This window comes from Salvelinus alpinus, chromosome 8 (genome assembly GCF_045679555.1).
Source record: "Salvelinus alpinus chromosome 8, SLU_Salpinus.1, whole genome shotgun sequence".
Taxonomy (NCBI): Eukaryota; Metazoa; Chordata; class Actinopteri; order Salmoniformes; family Salmonidae; genus Salvelinus; species Salvelinus alpinus.
Window position 1 is genome coordinate 19,850,664 of NC_092093.1, and position 21,211 is coordinate 19,871,874.

General features: G+C 41.7%; 2 protein-coding genes across 5 annotated transcripts in view; one reads left to right on the top strand and one right to left on the bottom strand.

Moving 5' to 3' along the window:
• LOC139582688 (zinc finger protein 410-like) lies at window positions 1–14,156 on the top strand. 4 transcript variants are annotated; one of them, XM_071412901.1, is made up of 11 exons: window positions 1–107; window positions 1,168–1,219; window positions 1,357–1,489; window positions 1,677–1,868; window positions 4,054–4,299; window positions 4,571–4,733; window positions 4,809–4,990; window positions 5,285–5,374; window positions 5,980–6,099; window positions 6,341–6,460; window positions 11,056–14,156. In XM_071412901.1, exons 2-11 carry the CDS (start codon window positions 1,187–1,189, stop codon window positions 11,154–11,156), a joined length of 1,380 nt encoding a protein of 459 aa, XP_071269002.1. In that variant the 5' UTR covers window positions 1–107; window positions 1,168–1,186; the 3' UTR covers window positions 11,157–14,156. The 4 variants fall into 4 exon arrangements, with proteins under 4 accessions (XP_071269002.1, XP_071269008.1, XP_071269003.1 ...); XM_071412907.1 differs by having other exon boundaries at window positions 4,054–4,275; XM_071412902.1 differs by having other exon boundaries at window positions 43–131.
• LOC139582687 (ectonucleoside triphosphate diphosphohydrolase 5-like) overlaps window positions 13,617–21,211 on the bottom strand; it is a 19,008-nt gene continuing 11,413 nt past the window's right edge. Inside the window, exons 6-14 of the mRNA XM_071412900.1 lie at window positions 21,085–21,120; window positions 19,220–19,308; window positions 18,912–18,991; window positions 18,722–18,783; window positions 18,313–18,414; window positions 17,799–17,942; window positions 17,024–17,080; window positions 14,255–14,370; window positions 13,617–14,085 (exon numbers count right to left, since the gene is read on the bottom strand). Of these exons, the coding sequence (XP_071269001.1) occupies window positions 14,002–14,085; window positions 14,255–14,370; window positions 17,024–17,080; window positions 17,799–17,942; window positions 18,313–18,414; window positions 18,722–18,783; window positions 18,912–18,991; window positions 19,220–19,308; window positions 21,085–21,120 (770 nt within the window). The 3' untranslated portion in view covers window positions 13,617–14,001. The remainder of the gene's footprint in view (window positions 14,086–14,254; window positions 14,371–17,023; window positions 17,081–17,798; window positions 17,943–18,312; window positions 18,415–18,721; window positions 18,784–18,911; window positions 18,992–19,219; window positions 19,309–21,084; window positions 21,121–21,211) is intronic.

The window sequence follows — 21,211 nt, forward strand, 5'->3', positions numbered from 1 at the left end:
TTGCGTTTATATTTTAGCAACGAAACCCGGAAGTATCCGTTTTGTCCCTCAAGTATTCCCGTAGAACTGGGGTCTACCACATTTCTATGTACAAATAAGAAAACAAGGTAACGCGTATAAATTAATATTTCGTAAGTAATTTATCTTTGTGGTTTGATTAAAGTGTATATGTGTGACATATACTGACTGTTGAGAAGCTTTGTTTTGGCATAAGAAGCTAACATGCTATTAACGGCAACAAATCAAACGCTAACAACAAACTCGCCGGCTATCTAACTAGCCACAGTTTTCAATCGACCTTTTTAGCTGAGATGGAAATGAATGTTGGCCAGTAACACAAAGGTACTCTATTGTAGCTGGTGACATTTGTTCATTTTTGTATGGGTGGGTATAATTTGTGGAACGTTCCAACAGGAATCTGTTTCCAAAACTTTGTAAAGTAACGTTACAAGGTTGCCAACAAATAACGCATACAAAGTAGCATGATCAATTCACCTAACTTAGCTAACTAGTTACCGAATAGGCATCAACTCACCACATAACTTATTTTTAATGTTTGTCCATAGGCTACCAGAGTGAGGACAGACATTTTTCGGAATAAACGTGGTTAGTGAAAAACGTAATGAAATAGCCCACTCCCTACCCTTACCTGGTATCTTATGCCGCTATACAACTTTGTATGCGTTGTTTGTTGGCAACCTTGTTATTTACGACGTGTTTGTAACAGATTCCTGTTGGAACGTAACACATTATACCCACCCTTTTTGGAGAGAACAGCGGAGGTGTTGTCTTGCTAGCTAGGCGGCCATCTTTATTGATGCTGCATTAGTTAAACATAACTAGAGGCTGTACAAGTTAGCCATCTAACTCGGTAATTTACAGAGATACCTGCAACTATGCAAAGCTTGTTGTGTGATTAACACTGAGTTAACGGACTAACAGCTCAGTTGTTAATTAATATACTTCGTATATTTTGTTGAAATGTTGGTTGCTAGTTTCAACAAGTCATATAGTTAGCTAGTCTATTTAGGTTGACTATGACTTAATGAATGGGAAACACTGGATGCTGATGAAACCGAGATGATTATTCTCACCCCCACTCTAATAGGATATCTCAGTTAACAGCTAATTTTGCTCAGTAATGGAAAGTGTGATTTATCCCTACAGATCTCTCAAGGCGTAATCCATGCTTTCAGATGAGCTTGACTCCAAACCCGAGGTAAGCGCTCCACATTGTTCACCTGCCAACACTAATACATAGTAGTATGTATTTGTGGTCTTCCATTTGCACATACAGATCCACCCTTAGCTACAGAACTGTTTGATGAATTATCTTGCTTCCTCTCTCCTCTGCAGCTGCTGGTTCAGTTTGTCCAGAACGCTTCCATCCCTCTGGGGCAGGGTCTGGAGGACTCTGATCCCAAACACACCTGCCTTCCCCTGCTGGCCCCTGCAGATAGTTCCCTGTGCACACAGCTGGCCCTGACAGGTCAGACAGCCAGCAATCATCACAGACAATGACTGAAAATCATCATAGACAATCTGCCATACAATAACCTTGTGTTTTTCAGATTCTATATTGCTACTTGGACTAAATCTCTCTAAGAACCTACTCTCTCATTGGTTCTCTAGCCAACTAATCACTCCACTAATGTAATCTGTGATTGGTTCCCCAGAGGGTGGTCTCAGCCATGTGTCAACGAGGTCTCTGTCCCTGTCAGAGTTTGGGGGAGCAGTGCAGAGCCCCATGGAGGTGCACCCCAACCCCCATCCCCGCAGCCCTCACACACCCCCCAGCCCATCTCCTGTCCTCCATGACCTGCAGCGGTCAGAGAGCAGCTCCTACGTCCTCCTCAACCTCGCCAAAGGTACGGAGACGCAGGGCCCAAGCAACCATATTAAATACCATTTTATTGGTCCCATGCGCCGAATACAAAAGGTGTAGACTTTACAGTGAAATGCTTACTTACGAGCCCATTCCCAACAATGCAGAGTTAAAAAGTGCACTGATTTGAAGTGGATTTAACAAGTGACTAACAAGTGACATCAATAGGGGATCATAGCTTTCACCTGGTCAGTCTATCTCATTTACATAACTATTCACACCCCTCAATACTTTGTAGACACACCTTTGGCAGTGATTATAGCTGTGTCTTTCTGGCTAAGTCTCTAAGAGCTTTACACACCTGGATTGTGCAATATTTGCCCAATATCATTTAAAAAATATTCAAGCTCTGTCAAATTGGTTGTTGACTATTGCTAGACAACCATTTTCAGATCTTGCCACATTTTCAAGTAGATTTAAGTCAAAAGTCTAACTCGGACCCTCAGGAACATTCACTGTCTTCTTGGTAAGAAACTCCAGTGTAGATTTGGTTTTGTGTTTTAGGTTATTGTTCTGCTGAAAGGTGAATTAATCTCCCAGTGTCTGGTGGAAAGCAGACTGAACCAGCTTTTCCTCTAGGATTTTGCCTGTGCTTAGCTCCATTTAGCTCCCCATTCCTTAATGATTACAAGCATACCCATAACATGATGCAGCCACCACTGTTTGAAAATGTGGAGAGTGGTACTGAGTAATGTGTTGTATTGGATTTTCCCCAAACGTAACACTTTGTATTCAAGACAAAAAGTGAATGAATTTGCCACATTTTTTACAGTATTACTTTAGTGCCTCGTTGCAAACAGGATGCATGTTTATATTCTGTACAGGCTTCCTTCTTTTCACTCTGTCAATTAGGTTAGTATTGTGGAGTAACTACGTTGTTGTTGGTCCATCCACAGTTTTCTCCTATCACAGCCATTAAACTCTGTAACTGTTATAAAGTCAGCATTGGCCTCATGGTGTCCCTGATTGGTTTCCTTCCTCTTCGACAACTGAGTTGGGAAGGACGCCTGTATCTCTGTAGTGACTGGGTGTATTGATACACCATCCAAAGTGTAATTAATAACTTCACCATGCTCAAAGGTATATTCAGTGTCTGCTTTATTTACATTTTTACCCATCTATCAATAGGTAGCCTTTGCGAGGCACTGGAAAACCTCCCTGGTCTTTGGTTGAACCTGTGTTATAAATGTACTGCTTGACTGTGTGGGGTACGAACAGGAGGTAGTCATTCAAAAATCATGTTAAACACTATTATTGCGCACAGAGTGAGTCCATGCAACTTATTATGTGACTTGTTAAGCACATTTTTACTCCTTAACTTATTTAGGCTTGCCATAACAAAGGGATTGAATACTTATTGACTCAAGACATCTCAGCTTTTAATTTTTAATTAATTTGACAAATTCAAAAGGCACTTGCACATCTGAGCTGTCTTTGTTGCACGTGCATGGTAACAGTGTAATAACATGAGAGAGAGAAAGAAACCTGCACACTGCTCTTGCTAGTATCACTGCTCTTTAATAAGCTTTGTGTCGGCCTCAAGGCCTTTATTTTTTTAAAGCTCTGGCGAAGGCCATGAGGCCGATACATAAAGCTTAATAAAGAGCAGTGATACTAGCAAGAGCAGTGTGCAGCTTTCTTTTTTCTCAATTAATTTGTAAAACATAATTCCACTTTGACATTATGAGGTATTGTGTGTAGGCCAGTGACCAAAAATCTCAATTTCATTCATTTTAAATTCAGGCTGTAATACAATAAAATGTGGAAAATGTCAACACTTAACAGTTCTATCAACTATATTTCTACACTACCCTTCCTTCAGGGCATGCCTGATTGTTGTGCTGTAATGTGAATATATGTATTGAAATGAATTCTTTATTTAACGGTTATCTGTACTGTGGTGTGACAAAGCAGCTTTGCAAATACATCGACAAGTGTTATCATCTCCTCTGCACACTGTCTGTGGCAGACTCTGTCTCTGCTGGGCAAATTATCACATTTATTGTCTTAGGATCTTGTTTTCTTTACATTTTAGGGCTGAGATAACGTGACAAGGACACTTCATCATGCCCTGACAAACTCTCTCCCTCCTTGTCTCCCTCTCCCTTCACCTCTCCTTTTCTGTTTCTCCCCCTCGTCCTCTCCTCCCTTTCTCCCTCTCTCTCCAGGCCTAGCAGCCTCCTCTGAGCCACTAATCTTTTCAGCAGACGGGACAGAGGAGGAGGAAGAGGAGGTGATCTCGTCCGGGGACTGTTGTGTGGATGGCACTGCCCCCTGGTACCTGCGGGTACAGGAGTTGGCACACGACAGCCTCATAGCAGCAACGCGTGCACAGCTAGCTAAAGATGCCAAGGCTAGTCAGGACGCCAGGGCTGGGAACGGCTGCAACAGTAATGTCACTGACTTTAATGGTGGTGGGTAAATTGACTTTTTAATGGTGGTGGGTAAATTGACTTTTTAATGGTGGTGGGTAAATTTACTTTTTAATGGTGGTGGGTAAATTGACTTTAATGGGGGTGGGTAAATTGACTTTAATGGGTGTGTGTAAATTGACTTTAATGGTAGTTTATTGCCACAAACAGATCACTGACTGAAGAGCAGGTGTGACATTTAGCTGATACTGACTATATAACAGGAAGACTTCTGTTTATGATATCACATCCCCTCTCTGTTTCTGTTGCCTAGGTGACCACCTGCCCAGCTTCCCGTTGGAGGGTGTGAAGAGAGAGCAGCCGGCGAGGACCAATCGTACGCTTTCGTCTAAACAGAACCTCCGCTGCTCCTTTGAGGGCTGCTATAGAACCTTCACCTGGCCTGCTCACCTCAAATACCACCTCAAAACACACAGGTACACACAGGTACACACACTCACACACACACTCAAATATCACCTCAAATGTTAATGTTAATGTGTGTGTGTCAGGAACGACCGTATGTTCCGGTGTGGGGCGGAGGGCTGTGGGAAGAGTTTCTACGTGCTGCAGCGTCTGCAGGTCCACATGAGAACTCACAACGGAGACAAGCCTTTTTTCTGCAAGGAGAAGAACTGTGGCAAGAAGTTCACCACTGCAGGAAACCTCAAGAACCACAAACGCACACACACAGGTGGGGACAGTGACACACACTTAGAGGTACACAGCAGTAGAGCACATACACCGGAGCGACATCTGTTTTAGTCTGCTCTGTATCCTGTAGTACAGCATAGAAGTAAAGTGAATGTCTTTCATATGTTTCAGGTGTTTTCAGTGCTGTGGGAAGATATGTGCTTAGTGTAGGAGAGTGGTATAATGCTTTCTCTGTGAGAAAGTGTTATCATTAATGTGTGTTGTCTACATTTGAGAAGCCTTAATATGTACCTTCTAGCGTGTGATCTTTAATTGGTGTGTGTGTTGTCTATAGGTGAGAAGCCTTTCCTGTGTGAAGCAGATGGCTGTGGTCGTTCCTTTGCAGAGTACTCCAGTCTACGCAAACACATGCTCGTACACTCAGGTGAGAACACCACACCCACAGATAGGTTCATAAAATCTGAATTGACCTACTAGGACAGGGGTAGGCAACCTTGGTCCTGGAGTGCCGCAGGCACTTCATGTTTTTAACAGACCTGGAAGACCAGGTGTTTGAATTTAGGCAATCACTGAACTGATCAATTAGCTCAGTTGGTCAGCTGTGGTGCCTGTGGCACTCCAGGAAAAGGGTTGCCCACCCCTGTACTAGCATTTAAACACAGTTTCAGCTTTTCATTCTATACCTAGTGAAATGACAACAGCTAGGTTGCTTTGTTAACTACCGGTATAACAACAACTGAATATGTGGAAGTCGAGTTCATACTGTCCACGAGCACAGTTTAAAAATGTAATTGTGGTAACAGTCAGTTAGATAACTTTAGCTTCAGTTTGTGTCACTGTATGCGTCTCAAATGGTACCCTATTCCCTATATAGTGCATGCGTCTCAAATGGTACCCTATTCCCTATATAGTGCACTCTTTTTTTTGATCTGAGCCCAATGGCCTTGTGCTCAAAAGTAGTGCACTTTATAGGGAATATGGTGCCATTGGAGACAGTGATAAGTGTCCCTGTGTATGAATGTGTTCTAGGAGAGAAACCCCACCAGTGTGGTGTCTGTGGAAAGACGTTCTCTCAGAGCGGCAGCAGGAACGTCCACATGAGGAAGAGACACGGAGAGGAGGTGCTGGGGAACGAGGGCAGAGAAACAGGTAACACAGCGACACACAAATTACGCCAATGGTCACCAACCCTGGTTACAAGCATTACAGGATGTACAGGCTTTTCCTCCAATTCCAACCCAACACACTACACCTAATTCAGCCGGAGCCTTGGAGTTTACCTGTGTGTGTCTATGTATAACTGGCTCGTTGTCTTCCATTTGGAATGTTCGATATAACACACACACACACCTCTGTAATGAACAGTATGGCACCTCTGTGTGATTGACAGGCGAGGCTCTGACACACAGCAGTTTGCTGGAGGCTGACGGGTCACCTGACGACAATATGGTCACCATGACTACGGGGGTGGAGCCCATGAACGTACACCACGCCATGCTGCGAGAACAAGGTAGACACTCACAGTCATACAAAACGTTTCACAAATGCAAAACCCCAATAAATCACATTTATTTGTCAAATGCGCCTAATCAACTGGTGTAGACTTTACCGTTGAATGCTTAATACAGTCCAATCCCAATACTCTTAAAGGGATAGTGTGGGGATTTCTGGGTACACGAATGACGTAACACACATTTCCCGATGCTCCTGCAACTTGCGACAACCTTTATTTATTTTAGAGCAGTTTAATTCATTGTTTAATTTCGCCTTACTAATTATTGTTGACATAGTTCCATATCTCGTTGCTCTTCCGAACGGTAATAATGGCAGTGAATTTCTGAATGGAGGATTGCTAAAGTAGGCCGCAGCAAAGCCTTGGATTTTCCTGAAAGATTTCCAATTGGAGTGGCGGGCATATTTGTCTGCTCCTGACACAGTTTTGGGTACCTTGGTCAGCAGAATATCCGAAGCAAGGTTTTTCATCTCTCTTCGTAAAGGTTAAAAAAGGATATAGTCGATGTAAATGCGACTTGACATAAGAAGCCTGCATTCAGTTACCAAACTTTCATCAGCAAGCTAGCACAGCTGCTAATTGAGTAAACGGTCATATTTCTGTTATTTTAAACCTCAGTCTAGTCTACAACTTTACTTCTATTGCCTTGCTTCATTTCCGAAACAACATAATCTAACTCTTCACTGTTCCACAAATCCCGGAATTAGGCAGATAAGAGACACCTGCTCTAAAAGAGACCCTCTTTAAGGAATCCCCAGGCTTGCCTGGGCGAGCAACCACGCCAAGAGACTCGCCAGGGCGGGAGGAGGACAGCGATGGCCAGGACGCTGCCCTTAGTTCACAGAAGCTTTGATTGGGCTCAAAAGAGACATATACAGTTGAAGTCGGAAGTTTTCATACACATTAGCCAAATACATTTAAACTCAGTTTTTCACAATTCCTGACATTTAATCCTAGTAAAAACTCCCTGTCTTAGGTCAGTTAGGATCACCACTTTATTTTAAGAATGTGAAATGTCAGAATAATAGTAGAGAGAATGATTTATTTCAGCTTTTGTTTCATTCATCACATTCCCAGTGGGTCAGAAGTTTACATGCACTCAATTAGTATTTGGTAGCTTTGCCTTTAAATTGTTTAACTTGGGTCAAACGTTTCGGGTAGCCTTACACAAGCTTCCCACAATAAGTTGGGTGAATTTTGGCCCATTCCTCCTGACTGAGTCAGGTTTGTAGGCCTTCTTGCTCACACGCTTTTTCAGTTCTGCCCACAAATTTTCTATGGGATTGAGGTCAGGGCTTTGTGATGGCCACTCCAATACCTTGACTTTGTTGTCCTTAAGCCATTTTGACACAACTTTGGAAGTATGCTTGGGGTCATTGTCCATTTGGAAGATCCATTTGCGACCAAGCTTTAACTTCCTGACTGATGACTTGAGATGTTGCTTCAATATTTCCACATAATTTTCCTACCTCATGATGCCATCTATTTTGTGAAGTGCACCAGACCCTCCTGCAGCAAAGCACCCCCACAACATGATGCTGCCACCCCTGTGCTTCATGGTTGGGAGGGTGTTCTTCGGCTTGCAAGCTTCCCCCTTTTTCCTCCAAACATAACGATGTTCATTATGGCCAAACAGTGATATGCGACTTTTCAGGGAAGTTAGGGACCAATATACACAGGCAGTTAGGAAAGCTAAGGAAAGCTTTTTCAAACAGAAATTTGCATCCTGTAGCACAAACTCAAAAAAGTTCTGGGACATTGTAAAGTCCATGGAGAATAAGAGCATCTCCTCCCAGCTGCCCACTGTACTGAGGCTAGGAAAGACTGTCACCACGGATAAACCCACTAGAATTGAGAATTTCAATAAGCATTTTTCTACGGCTGGCCATGCTTTCCACCTGGCTACCCCTACCCCGGTCACCTGCCCGGCACCCCCCACAGCTACTCGCCCAAGTCTCCCCCATTTCTCCTTCACCCAAATCCAGATAGCTGATGTTCTGAAAGAGCTGCAAAATCTGGACCCCTACAAATCAGCCGGGCTAGACAATATGAACTTTCTCTTTCTAAAATGATCTGCCTAAATTGTTGCAACCCCTATTACTAGCCTGTTCAACCTCTCGTTTTGTCTGAGATCCCCAAAGATTGGAAAGCTACCGCCATCATCCCCCTCTTCAAAAGGAGAGACGCTCTAGACCCAAACTGCTACAGACCTATATCTATCCTACCCTGCCTTTCTAAGGTCTTCGAAAGCAAAGTTAACAAACAGATTACCGACCATTTCGAATCCCACCGTACCTTCTCCGCTATGCAATCTGGTTTCAGAGCTGGTTATGGGTGCACCTCAGCCACGCTCAAGGTCCTAAACGATATCATAACCGCCATCGATAAGAGACATTACTGTGCAGCCGTATTCATCGACCTGGCCAAGGCTTTCGACCACATTCTTATCAAATGACTGCCTCCCCTGGTTCACCAACTACTTCTCTGATAGAGTTCTGTGTGTCAAATCGGAGGGCCTGTTGTCTGGACCTCTGGCAGTCTCTATGGGGGTGCCACAGGGTTCAATTCTCGGGCCGACTCTTCTCTGCATACATCAATGATGTCGCCCTCGTAAAACTGACCATCCTACCGATCCTCGACTTCGGCAATGTCATTTACAAAATAGCCTCCAATACCCTACTCAACAAATTGGATGCAGTCTATCACAGTGCCATCCGTTTTGTCACCAAAGCCCCATATACTACCCACCATTGCGACCTGTACGCTCTCGTTGGCTGGCCCTCGTTTCATACTCGTCGCCAAACCCACTGGCTTCAGGTCATCTACAAGTCTCTGCTAGGTAAAGCCCTGCCTTATCTCAGCTCACTGGTCACCATAGCAGCACCCACCCGTAGCAGCAGGTATATCTCACTAGTCACCCCCAAAGCCAAAGCCGCCTTTCCTTCCAGTTCTCTGCTGCCAATGACTGGAATGAACTGCAAAAATCACTGAAGCTGGAGACTCATATCTCCCTCACTAGCTTTAAGCACCAGCTGTCAGAGCAGCTCACAGATCACTGCACCTGTACATAGCCCATCTGTAATATAGCCCACCCAACTACCTCATCCCCATACTGTATTTATTTATTCACCTTGCTCCTTTGCACCCCAGTATCTCCACTTGCACATTCATCTTCTGCACATCAATCACTCCAGTGTTTAACTGGTATATTGTAATTACTTTGCCACCATGGCCTATTTATTGCCTTACCTCCCTTATCTTACCTCATTTGCACACACTGTATATAGATTTTTTCTACTGTATTATTGACTGTATGTTTGTTTATTCCATGTGTAACTCTGTGTTGTTGTATGTGTCGAACTGCTTTGCTTTATTCTTGGCCAGGTCGTAGTTGTAAACGAAAACTTGTTCTCAACTAGCCTACCTGGTTAACTAAAGGTGAAATAAAAATACATTTAAAACTCAGGCTTTCTAACATCAATCCTGATGTCCACCTTGTTAGCGACAGGTGTCGGCAAGCTCCTGCTTCATTAATACATATGTTTTGGTCCTGTTCTTCTCTACATAGCTATTGGTCTGCCATCTTTGATACCACATCTAAACTATTACAAGTGCCCTTTGCTCCTACTTCCATAACATTATTTGGGGTATTACCTGATACTATAAGACTACCAAAATACATATCTAACTGTGTAGCCTTTGTGAGTTTGTTGGCAAGAAGGTTGAATTTACTTCTGTGGAAGTCGCCCTCTCCTCCCTCTGATTTTGTGTGGATTAAAGATGTCTTACATTTCAGAAGATATAATATACCCTACGGGGTTCTTCTGACAAATTCTACCGAATGTGGCAACCTTTCTTTACCTATGTAGAGACACTACAATTTCCCTCTACAGTAAACTGCCTACCTAAGCTTTGTATTTAATTGATCTACCTAAAAATTATAGTAAGACAGGCTAATATTAAACACTTTGTTTTGAAGACAAGCCATGTTTAATAATATTTTTTGTATTAAGTAATACTTAAGTTTATTTTCGTATGGGCATATACATTCCTACCTCGTTCAAAAAGCATGATCCCATGGTATATCGAATGTATAAAACCACATGTGCAATGTAGTGTATTTCAAGCATTGTTTACTGTAACTGAAATACATTTAAAAAAATGCCAGATTCTGGAAATCAATGTGCTTTTTCCACTTACGTGGATTTAGATGAACTCGTGGATACCATTTTTATGTTTGTCTAGTATGATGGAAGTTAGCTTGCGAGCTAATAATAACTAGCGTTAGCGCGATGACTGGAAGTCTACCACTAGCTGTGTAGAACTGAACTTCCTTCATACTGGATGCAGAGACATACCAATTGTATCCATGAGTTCATCTGACTCTGGGTAAGTAGAAAAATGATTTATTTGCCAGAATCTCGCACTCTTTAACAGTTAGCGATGGTGTTATATTTTTCAGGACTCAAACCAAGGGCATCGTCCAAAACCACAGGGGGATATATATAGTCTAACTATGGCCATGTTATTTAATTACCCCCCTGTGCCTTCTGTCTCTTCTAACTCATCTCTTCTTCTTCCCTTCGTTTTAGGCTCGGCAGACTCTGTGGTCGTTCTCTCTCAACCCCATGACCTGGTCACCATGACAACGACAAGCCACACGTACGCAGAGGATGTGGTGGCTTTGCTGTAGTCAAGGCTGTTGTGCAAATCTCTGTTCACACTTCAGGGAAGGCATTTGAGGCAGAATTCTACATGTACTCTCTGCATCCTTCACTGTGGCTGCGTTAAGACAGGCAGCCCAATTCTGATCTTTTTTTTCACTAATTGGTCAAAAGACCATTTAATGGAAAAAAAGATCAGATTTAGCCCTGTAGATATGTAATTAGCTGCTGAGGGTTTTATGAGAAGACGGTGTAAAATGTTCTAGAACTTGTACAGACAGACGTTTTCTGTAGTTTATAAATATAAGGAATTATCAGGTGACTTTCCAAAGAAAAAGACAGGTATACAAATAATGTTTTATTAATTAACAATGTATAGCTAGCTACCTGTGTTTGTCATTGTTAAACAACATACTAAATCAATTGTGTAAGCGTGCCTGAGTGCAGATAAGGCTAAAATGCAGTGATCTTTCTTTTGCTAAACAATATTAAGGCTGATGCTTTTTAGCTTAATTCACATTAATCAAGAGCTCGAATCAATTCCTATCGTTGAAGTTAAGCACTAAAGCACGATTTGAAATTCAAGGCAATGTTTCCACATTGAGACTTCGTTCTCGGTAAACGCTGCGTATGACCATTTCAATCGCACTATGGAGCTGAACTTCTGCAATACTCAATAGCTTACATAAAACAATTTGAAAATGTACTTTTAAATGTGCTCCACAGAAATGTACTCAGTCCCTAATCATTAAGGAAACAGTTTCAAACTCACAAGCTGCTATTGGAACGAAGGCACAGTTAATGCACAGCTGCATATAGAACAATGGAACACAATATTTTTTCCAAGCACACTCTACACACAACAGCTTATATTTTTTAATGAAAATCAAAATCAGACCTACAGTGGGGAGAACAAGTATTTGATACACTGACGATTTTGCAGGTTTTCCTACTTACAAAGCATGTAGAGGTCTGTCATTTTTATCATAGGTACACTTCAACTGTGAGAGAAGGAATCTAAAACAAAAATCCAGAAAATCACATTGTATGATTTTTAAGTAATTAATTTGCATTTTATTGCATGACATAAGTATTTGATACATCAGAAAAGCAGAACTGAATATTTGGTACAGAAACCTTAGTTTGCAATTACAGAGATCATACGTTTCCTGTAGTTCTTGACCAGGTTTGCACACACTGCAGCAGGGATTTTGGCCCACTCCTCCATACAGACCTTCTCCAGATCCTTCAGGTTTCGGGGCTGTCGCTGGGCAATACGGACTTTCGGCTCCCTCCAAAGATTTTCTATTGGGTTCAGGTCTGGAGACTGGCTAGGCCACTCCAGGACCTTGAGATGCTTCTTACGGAGCCACTCCTTAGTTGCCCTGGCTGTGTGTTTCGGGTCGTTGTCATGCTGGAAGACCCAGCCACGACCCATCTTCAATGCTCTTACTGAGGGAAGGAGGTTGTTGGTCAAGATCTCGCGATACATGGCCCCATCCATCCTCCCCTCAATACGGTGCAGTCGTCCTGTCCCCTTTGCAGAAAAGCATCCCCAAAGAATGATGTTTCCACCTCCATGCTTCACGGTTGGGATGGTGTTCTTGGGGTTGTACTCATCCTTCTATTCCTCCAAACACGGCGAGTGGAGTTTAGAGCAAAAAGCTCTATTTTTGTCTCATCAGACCACATGACCTTCTCCCATTCCTCCTCTGGATCATCCAGATGGTCATTGGCAAACTTCAGACGGGCCTGGACATGCGCTGGCTTGAGCAGGGGGACCTTGCGTGCGCTGCAGGATTTTAATCCATGACGGCGTAGTGTGTTACTAATGGTTTTCTTTGAGACTGTGGTCCCAGCTCTCTTCAGGTCATTGACCAGGTCCTGCCGTGTAGTTCTGGGCTGATGCCTCACATTCCTCATGATCATTGATGCCCCACGAGGTGAGATCTTGCATGGAGCCCCAGACCGAGGGTGATTGACCGTCATCTTGAACTTCTTCCATTTTCTAATAATTGTGCCAACAGTTGTTGCCTTCTCACCAAGCTGCTTGCCTATTGTCCTGTAGCCCATCCCAGCCTTGTACAGGTCTACAATTTATCCCTGATGTCCTTACACAGCTCTCTGGTCTTGGCCATTGTGGAGAGGTTGGAGTCTGTTTGATTGAGTGTGTGGACAGGTGTCTTTTATACAGGTAACGAGTTCAAACAGGTGCAGTTAATACAGGTAATGAGTGGAGAACAGGAGGGCTTCTTAAAGAAAAACTAACAGGTCTGTGAGAGCCGGAATTCTTACTGGTTGGTAGGTGATCAAATACTTATGTCATGCAATAAAATGCAAATTAATTACTTAAAAATCATACAATGTGATTTTCTGGATTTTTGTTTTAGATTCCGTCTCTCACAGTTGAAGTGTACCTATGATAAAAAATGACAGACCTCTACATGCTTTGTAAGTAGGAAAACCTGCAAAATCGGCAGTGTATCAAATACTTGTTCTCCCCACTGTAACTGATATCAGATGGTCAAAATATCCAGATTTGTACAGTAACACAACTATGTTGAGTTTCAGCCCCCAGTGCTTTAATAGAGACGTATATAATACAAGGCTACGGTATAGCAGCCAGTCACATGAAAACAGACCTACTGAACTATAGTACCAGTCGTGTGTTGGGTTACAAAATAGTTGTAACAATTGTAATGTCATCTCAAATGTAAAATCCTAATATGGCATATCTTTAAAACATTACAACAAGACACAAAGGCTTATCAGTTTAAAATAAGTATTCCTCAGTCCATTTCTTGTTGAGTACCATGTAAACCAGTGATAAACCAGTGATCCCACCTGCCCACCCAACCCTGTGGCTTATGTCTCTCAGTGGATCTTTAGGTTCTGGAAGTGTTTGAACGTGGCACCTAAAGCCCAGCTTGTCTCAACGTTGTTCACCTTCTTAGTCAGCTGGAGAAAGGAGACACACACCAAATCACTCATGCTATTTTGTATTTATTTAAGTAAAAATGTCTAACAGATCTCGTCTGACTATTTCTTTGTTGCTAGCTTTAAAAAGTGTGGTTTTGCGTTACTGAATTGCCAAAAGGACTATTCCATTATGACTTGGCGGTCTCACCTGCAGTACAGTGTTCTCCTTGAAGCCGAAGCCATCTTTGAGCAGACAGGTGATGTAGGTCATGTCCATACACAAGAAGGGGCTGACAGGACGGTACTTAGACATCTTGTTACACACTGGAATAAGAAACAGAAATCCATTGCCAGATCAGTGCAGTAAAGGGAAACGAGGAGAGGAAGACACCTGTAAGCCATTAAGACTTCTCAAGCATAGAATCTAGCCCTTACTGCGCTATCAGAGCTGCACTAGCCAACACCGCATAGCTGTTGTTTTGATGGTGTGGGAAAGAAACCGCGTTTGAGCAGTCAAATCCACAGGCGGCTCCCGGCATTATACAAGTCCTAAGCCTTGTATGTATGCGTTCTGCCAGAAGTCCATTCATTTCAATGGGAGGCAATTCACACAGCCGGGACTTATCTGCCAGATTGCAGTGCGTGCAGTGTGTTTTTGAATTATTTTTTGCTCAGAAAACCTGGGGGGCCAACACAGTAATGATAAATCCATTGCTATGGGCAGTATTTCTATTACATGTATTTGAAATATGTATTTCAATTACTTCTGAGTATTTTGTCATTTGTATTACATCGGGCTGAACTACACTCCAATGTGCTATGTAACAAGATACTTTCGAGAGCTGTCATTTGTATTTTCAAAATACAAAATACTTTTCTATCCCATTTTTCATAACGGTTGACCATTTTGTTGATCCCTTTCACCTGGAGTTGGCATCAAGTGTCTAAATTAACTCAAAGGAATTGTATATGTAAAAATGAACAATTGCAAAGCATGCAGAATATTATTCTAATGATATCCGCCATGAAACAAGGCCAATAACAATACCCAGTGTGCTAAGCAGTTCATTTTGGTATGTTAATATTTTTTTTGCATATACATTTTGATCATTTAGCAGACACTTATCCAGAGTAACTTACAGTCTGGGCACTCAACTAAGGTAGATAAAGTAAAACGTTACTGAGAATGTTGCTGTTTGGGCCGGCTACTTGCAAATGTATTTATGTATTTTAAAATACAGTTGAAGTCGGAAGTTTACATACACTTCGGTTGGAGTCATTAAAACTCGTTTTTCAACCACTCCACAAATTTCTTGTTAACAAACTATAGTTTTGGCAAGTTGGTTAGGACATTTACTTTGTGCATGACACAGGTCATTTTTCCAACAATTGTTTACAGACAGATTATTTCACTTATAATTCACTGTATCACAATTCCAGTGGGTCAGACGTTTACATACACTAAGTTGACTGTCCCTTTAAACAGCTTGGAAAATTCCAGAAGCTTCTGATAAGCTAATTGACATAATTTGAGTCAACTGGAGGTGTGCCTGTGGATGTATTTCAAGGCCTACCTTCTAACTCAGTGCCTCTTTGCTTGACATCATGGGAAATTCAAAAGAAATCAGCCAAGACCTCAGGAAAGAAAATTGTAGACCTCCACAATTTGGTTCATCCTTGGGAGTAATTTCCAAACGCCTGAAAGTATCATGTTCATCTGTACAAACAATAGTACGCAAGTTTAAACACCATGGGACCACGCAGCCGTCATACCGCTCAGGAAGGAGATGTGTTCGGTCTCCTAGAGATGAACGTACTTTGGTGCGAAAAGTGCAAATCAATCCCAGAACAACAGGAAAGGACCTTGTGAAGATGCTGGAGGAAACAGGTACAAAAGTATCTATAGCCACAGTAAAATTAGTCCTATATCGACATAACCTAAAGGCCGCTCACCAAGGAAGAAGCATAGCTCCAAAAAAAGCCAGCCAGCCAGACTACGGTTTGCAACTGCACATGAGGACAAAGATAGTACTTTTTGGAGAAATGTCCTCTGGTCTGATAAAACAAAAATATAACTGTTTGGCCATAATGAACATCGTTATGTATGGAGGAAAAAGGGGGAGGCTGGCAAGCCGAAGAACACCATTCCAACCGTGATGCACGTGGGTGGCAGCATCATGTTGTGGGGGTGTTTTGCTGCAGGAGGGACTGGTGCACTTCACAAAATAGATGGCATCGTGAGGAGGGAAAATTGTGGATATATTGAAGCAACATCTCAAGACATCAGTCAGGAAGTTAAAGCTTGGTCGCAAATGGGTCTTCCAAATGAACAATGGACAACCCCAAGCATACTTCCAAAGTTGTGGCAAAATGACTTAAGGACAACAAAGTCAAGGTATTGGAGTGGCCATCACAAAGCCCTGACCTCAATTCTATAGACAATTTGTGGGCCGAACTGAAAAAGTGTGTGTGAGCAAGGAGGCCTACAAGCCAGCTCTGTCAGGAGGAATGAGCCGAAATTCACCCAACTTATTGTGGGAAGCTTGTGGAAGGCTACCCGAAACATTTGACCCAAGTTAAACAATTCACAGGCAATGCTACCAAATACTAATTGAGTGTCTGTAAACTTCTGACCCACTGGGAATGTGATGAAAAAAAATAAAAGCTGAAATAAATAATTCTCTCTACTATTATTCTGACATTTTACATTCTTAAAATAAAGTGGACATCCTAACTGACCTAAGACAGGGAATTTTTACTATGATTAAATGTCAGAAATTGTGAAAAACTGAGTTTGAATGTATTTGGCTAAGGTGTATGTAAACTTCCGACTTCAACTGTACATGTATTTTATTTTCATTTCAAAATACAAGTATTTTGTTGTTTATTTTGATACATCAATCTTTATGGTATTTTGTCATTTTTGCCCATCTCTGGCTATGCATATCATTACTCATCAGACTTAACTCATTCTCACCCTCTTTAGCTCCCTTCTTAAAGTCTCTGACCTCCAGCATTCCTCCTTGGGTCCCATCTGAAAGAGTGGAACGACGGGGGTCGTTAATCTTTCCTTCAGAAACACTGTCATTACACTGCATCATTCATTACAATGAGAGCAGGGCTACACAGTACATCTCCATCATACTAATAGGGCCTGCAACCTTTCTCATCATGTTACTCACTGACGAGTCGACGACCACGGACACCACTCTAATAACAATCTAGAACTCATCACACCACTGAGTCTGAGTCAGTTACTTCAGAAATTAGTAATTTTTCCCTGCCGAGAGGGAGGAGGGGAATGAATCTCCTTCTAGGAGTGAGTCATTATTTTAAGACACATATTGATGTCATAAATCGATGGTATAACCTGTCAATGTTTGTAGAGGGCGGGATAATATGATGACTTAAATAGTTTTACTGTCCCGATCTTTCTACACTTTAGTAAATTGGAGAAGATATAATATATACCCTACGGGGCTCTTCTGACATTCTCCCAAATGTGGCAACCTTTCTTTACCTATGTAGAGACACTGCAATTCTAACAATGCGTGCCTCACTACCTCCGGAGGTGGTCAGGAAGGTCTGATCACAATGTGTCTTAATCGTCTACACCTGTCTAAAATTGTGGGCACAATCAGAATGTGGACAAGATCAGGACAAAGGACGATTGTCGGAACCAGGTATAAACAGGGCTACAAATGCGTCCACTGCTTGGTTGTAGTAGAAGTTGTATGTGTGTGTGTTCTCACCAATAAGGCCTGCATCCACGGCTCGGTCAAAGTAGTAGGAGAAAGCGTAGAACACACTGGTGTCTTTCAACTCATAGGGCTGGTGAACTATTCCCTTTACTACCTTCAACACCTCCTGGTAACACAGCTTGTATCCCGCATAACCTGGGACAGGGACCGAAACAGGATACTGTTATGAGCTCAAGTTTTTAATCAATACAATGTATTTGTATAGCACTTTCATACACATTTGTGACAGACTGCTTTACAGCAACTCCAGGTAAACCCTAGTACCCTACATAGGAAGACACTTTGAGAGGTACCAAGTTCAGCATGCTACTTTTGTGTTACCACCCAAATAACTGTTCCAAGATACATTTTACGCACACCATACGTAAAATGTATGCACGCATGACTAAATCGCTTTGGATAAAAGCATCTGCTAAAAGGCAGATATATTATTATTAAGGTTGTTCTACTACAGTACATATTTGATGGTAGTTCTAGCAGATCCAGTGAGTTGGTTGACTCTCACCATCAGGTATCCCGCTGACTGTGTAGGTGAGTCCTCCAAAGCGCCACTCCTCTCTGAACTTCTTGGGCAGACAGGAGCTTTTGAACACTCTCCACTCCAACCCTGTAGCGTAAAGTAACAAAATAATGGTGAATGGGGGTCTATGAATAACATTGAAAAGTAAAAAGCATGTTCTAAAACCTATATTGTGTGTGAATTGGGGATTCTAACATGCTGATGATGATATGTAAATTAATGTTTGTGCTCGATTCAATCTGTATTGCTGAAGTTCAGGGTTATAGCGCAATTTAAATTTAAAGGTAATTTCCAATTGAGCCGACATACCCAGCGTTTACTGTGTGTGAACGCAGTGTCCGCTAACGCGGGAACACTGCCTTTAAATTTCTATCAAAGTGTATCGAGCCATCACCTTCTGCCCCCAGTGCTCCTAGGGCTGCCAGTCTGGCTGCCATCAGTCCATTACCCAGGTAGCTGTCAATCAAATCAATCAATGAATAGTTATTTGGATAGTACTTTTACAAACTGTTACGGGTTTGTTGTATAGAACAATTACTTGTGACTGTTTATACTTTCTGCATCAGTGGATATCGATTGTTTACCTGTGAGTGTACAGGTCATATGTAGAGTTGAACATGTCAAATCTGGCAATGTAGTCAGCAGGAGAACTTACAATGGTTTTCTGCACAGGAAAAATAAATATGTGAACAAATGTAATTAACTTTCCAGAAAAAATGAAATGCAGGTATGTCTAACTGATCTTGTGCCTGGCAAATGAAATGTAGGCATGCATGACTAAGTCGCTTTGGATAAATGGCATATATTATTTTATTATTCATATTCAAATATAAACACTGTGTATAGAAGCACAATATTGAAAATAAATCAGCTTGTACAAATTAACCCTAACCTTGGATTTGGGTAGAAAAGTGATTTGAGTCGATCCACCCCCCAGATCCAGAATCCCCACTGTCTTCCTGGTCTCAGCATAGAGGTGACCTAACAAAAAATATTTTCCCATTTGAACCAACTTTATTGACAAGTTCTCTCTGAAGACGGTGAGATAGGAATCAGTCACACTTGTGATTTGGTACAGCCCAGGATCTGTATCCAGAGGGGTGAAACACTCTGTGGAGATCTGAGAAAGATGATAGGAGTCCCTTTCAGAAATAAAACCCTGCTCAATATCGACTCTGGCTGTACAAGTTGAGGTTATCTTCTGGAGAGCCAGGGTTTATGAGAAATAACAACTGCCATTGCCATTTCAGATGTCTCTGAGTTTATGTATGTATGTATGTATGTATGTATGTATGTATGTATGTATGTATGTATGTATGTGTATATATATACACACATACTGCCGTTCAAAAGTTTGGGGTCACTTAGAAATGTCCTTGTTTTTGAAAGAAAAGCAATTTTTTTGTCCATTAAAATAACATCAAATTGATCAGAAATACAGTGTAGACATTGTAAATGACTATTGTAGCTGGAAATGGCAGATTTTTAATGGAATATCTACATAGGCGTACAGAGGCCCATTATCAGCAACCATCACTCCTGTGATCCAATGTCACGTTGTGTTAGCTAATCCAAGTTTATCATTTTAAAAGGCTAATTGATCATTAGAAAACCCTTTTGAAATTATGTTAGCACAGCTGAAAACAGTTGTGCTGATTAAAGAAGCAATAAAACTGTCCTTCTTTAGACTAGTTGAGTATCTGGAGCATCAGCATTTGTGGATTCGATTACAGGCTCAAAATGTCCAGAAACAAAGGCCTTTCTTCTGAAACTCGTCAGTCTATTCTTGTTCTGAGAAATGAAGGCTATTCCATGCTAGAAATTGCCCAGAAACTGAAGATCTCGTACAACGCTGTGCACTACTCCCTTCACAGAACAGTGCAAACTGCCTCTAACCAGAATAGAAAGAGGAGTGGGAGGCCCTGGTGCACAACTGAGCAAGAGGACCAGTACATTAGAGTGTCTAGTTTGAGAAACAAATGCCTCACAAGTCCTTAACTAGCAGCTTCATTAAATAGTACCCGCAAAACACCAGTCTCAAAGTTAACAGTGAAGAAGCGACTCCGGGATGCTGGCCTTCTAGGCAGAGTTGCAAAGAAAAAGCCATATCTCAGACAGGCCAATAAAAAGAAAAGATTAAGATGGGTAAAAGAACACAGACACTGGACAGAGGAACTCTGCCTAGAAGGCCAGGATCCCGGAGTTGCCTCTTCACTGCTGACGTTGAGACTGCGGTTTTGTGGGTACTATTTAATGAAGCTGCCAGTTGAGGACTAGACACTCTAAGCTCCAGATACTCAACTAGTCTAAAGAAGGATTATTATTCCTTCTTTAAATCAGCACAACCGTTTTCAGCTGTGCTAGCATAATTTCAAAAGGGTTTTCTAATGATCAATTAGCCTTTTAAAATGATAAACTTGGATTAGCTAACACAACGTGACATTGGATCACAGGAGTGATGGTTGCTGATAATGGGCCTCTGTACGCCTATGTAGATATTCCACGAAAAATCGTCCATTTCCAGCTACAATAGTCATTTACAGCATTAATGTCTACACTGTATTTCTGATCAATTTGATGTTATTTCATGGACAAAAAAAATAGCTTTTCTTTCAAAAACAAGGACATTTCTAAGTGACACAAAAAAAATTGAAAGGTAGTGTATATACATATGGCCAACACTACACCCTAATAATTGATTAGTCTAACCAAGAATGCATTACAATATGTACTATGACAAGAAGTTACAAGTCTCACCTGTCAAAAAGTTCACAGTAACCCACGCCAAAATTCCTATGAGAACAAAAAAGTTAAATTGAAGTGGGGTTAATACTGATCTGACAATGCAGTTTAGTGCACTTAACTCACAACTTGTTTGACATGC

Coding starts and splice junctions, on each gene's coding strand:
- LOC139582688 (XM_071412901.1), top strand. CDS start 1,187: ATGCTTTCAGATGAGCTTGACTCCAAACCCGAG. Junction 1,869..4,053: donor CCTCCTCAACCTCGCCAAAG/GTACGGAGACGC, acceptor CTCTCTCTCCAG/GCCTAGCAGCCTCCTCTGAG. Junction 4,991..5,284: donor CCACAAACGCACACACACAG/GTGGGGACAGTG, acceptor TGTTGTCTATAG/GTGAGAAGCCTTTCCTGTGT.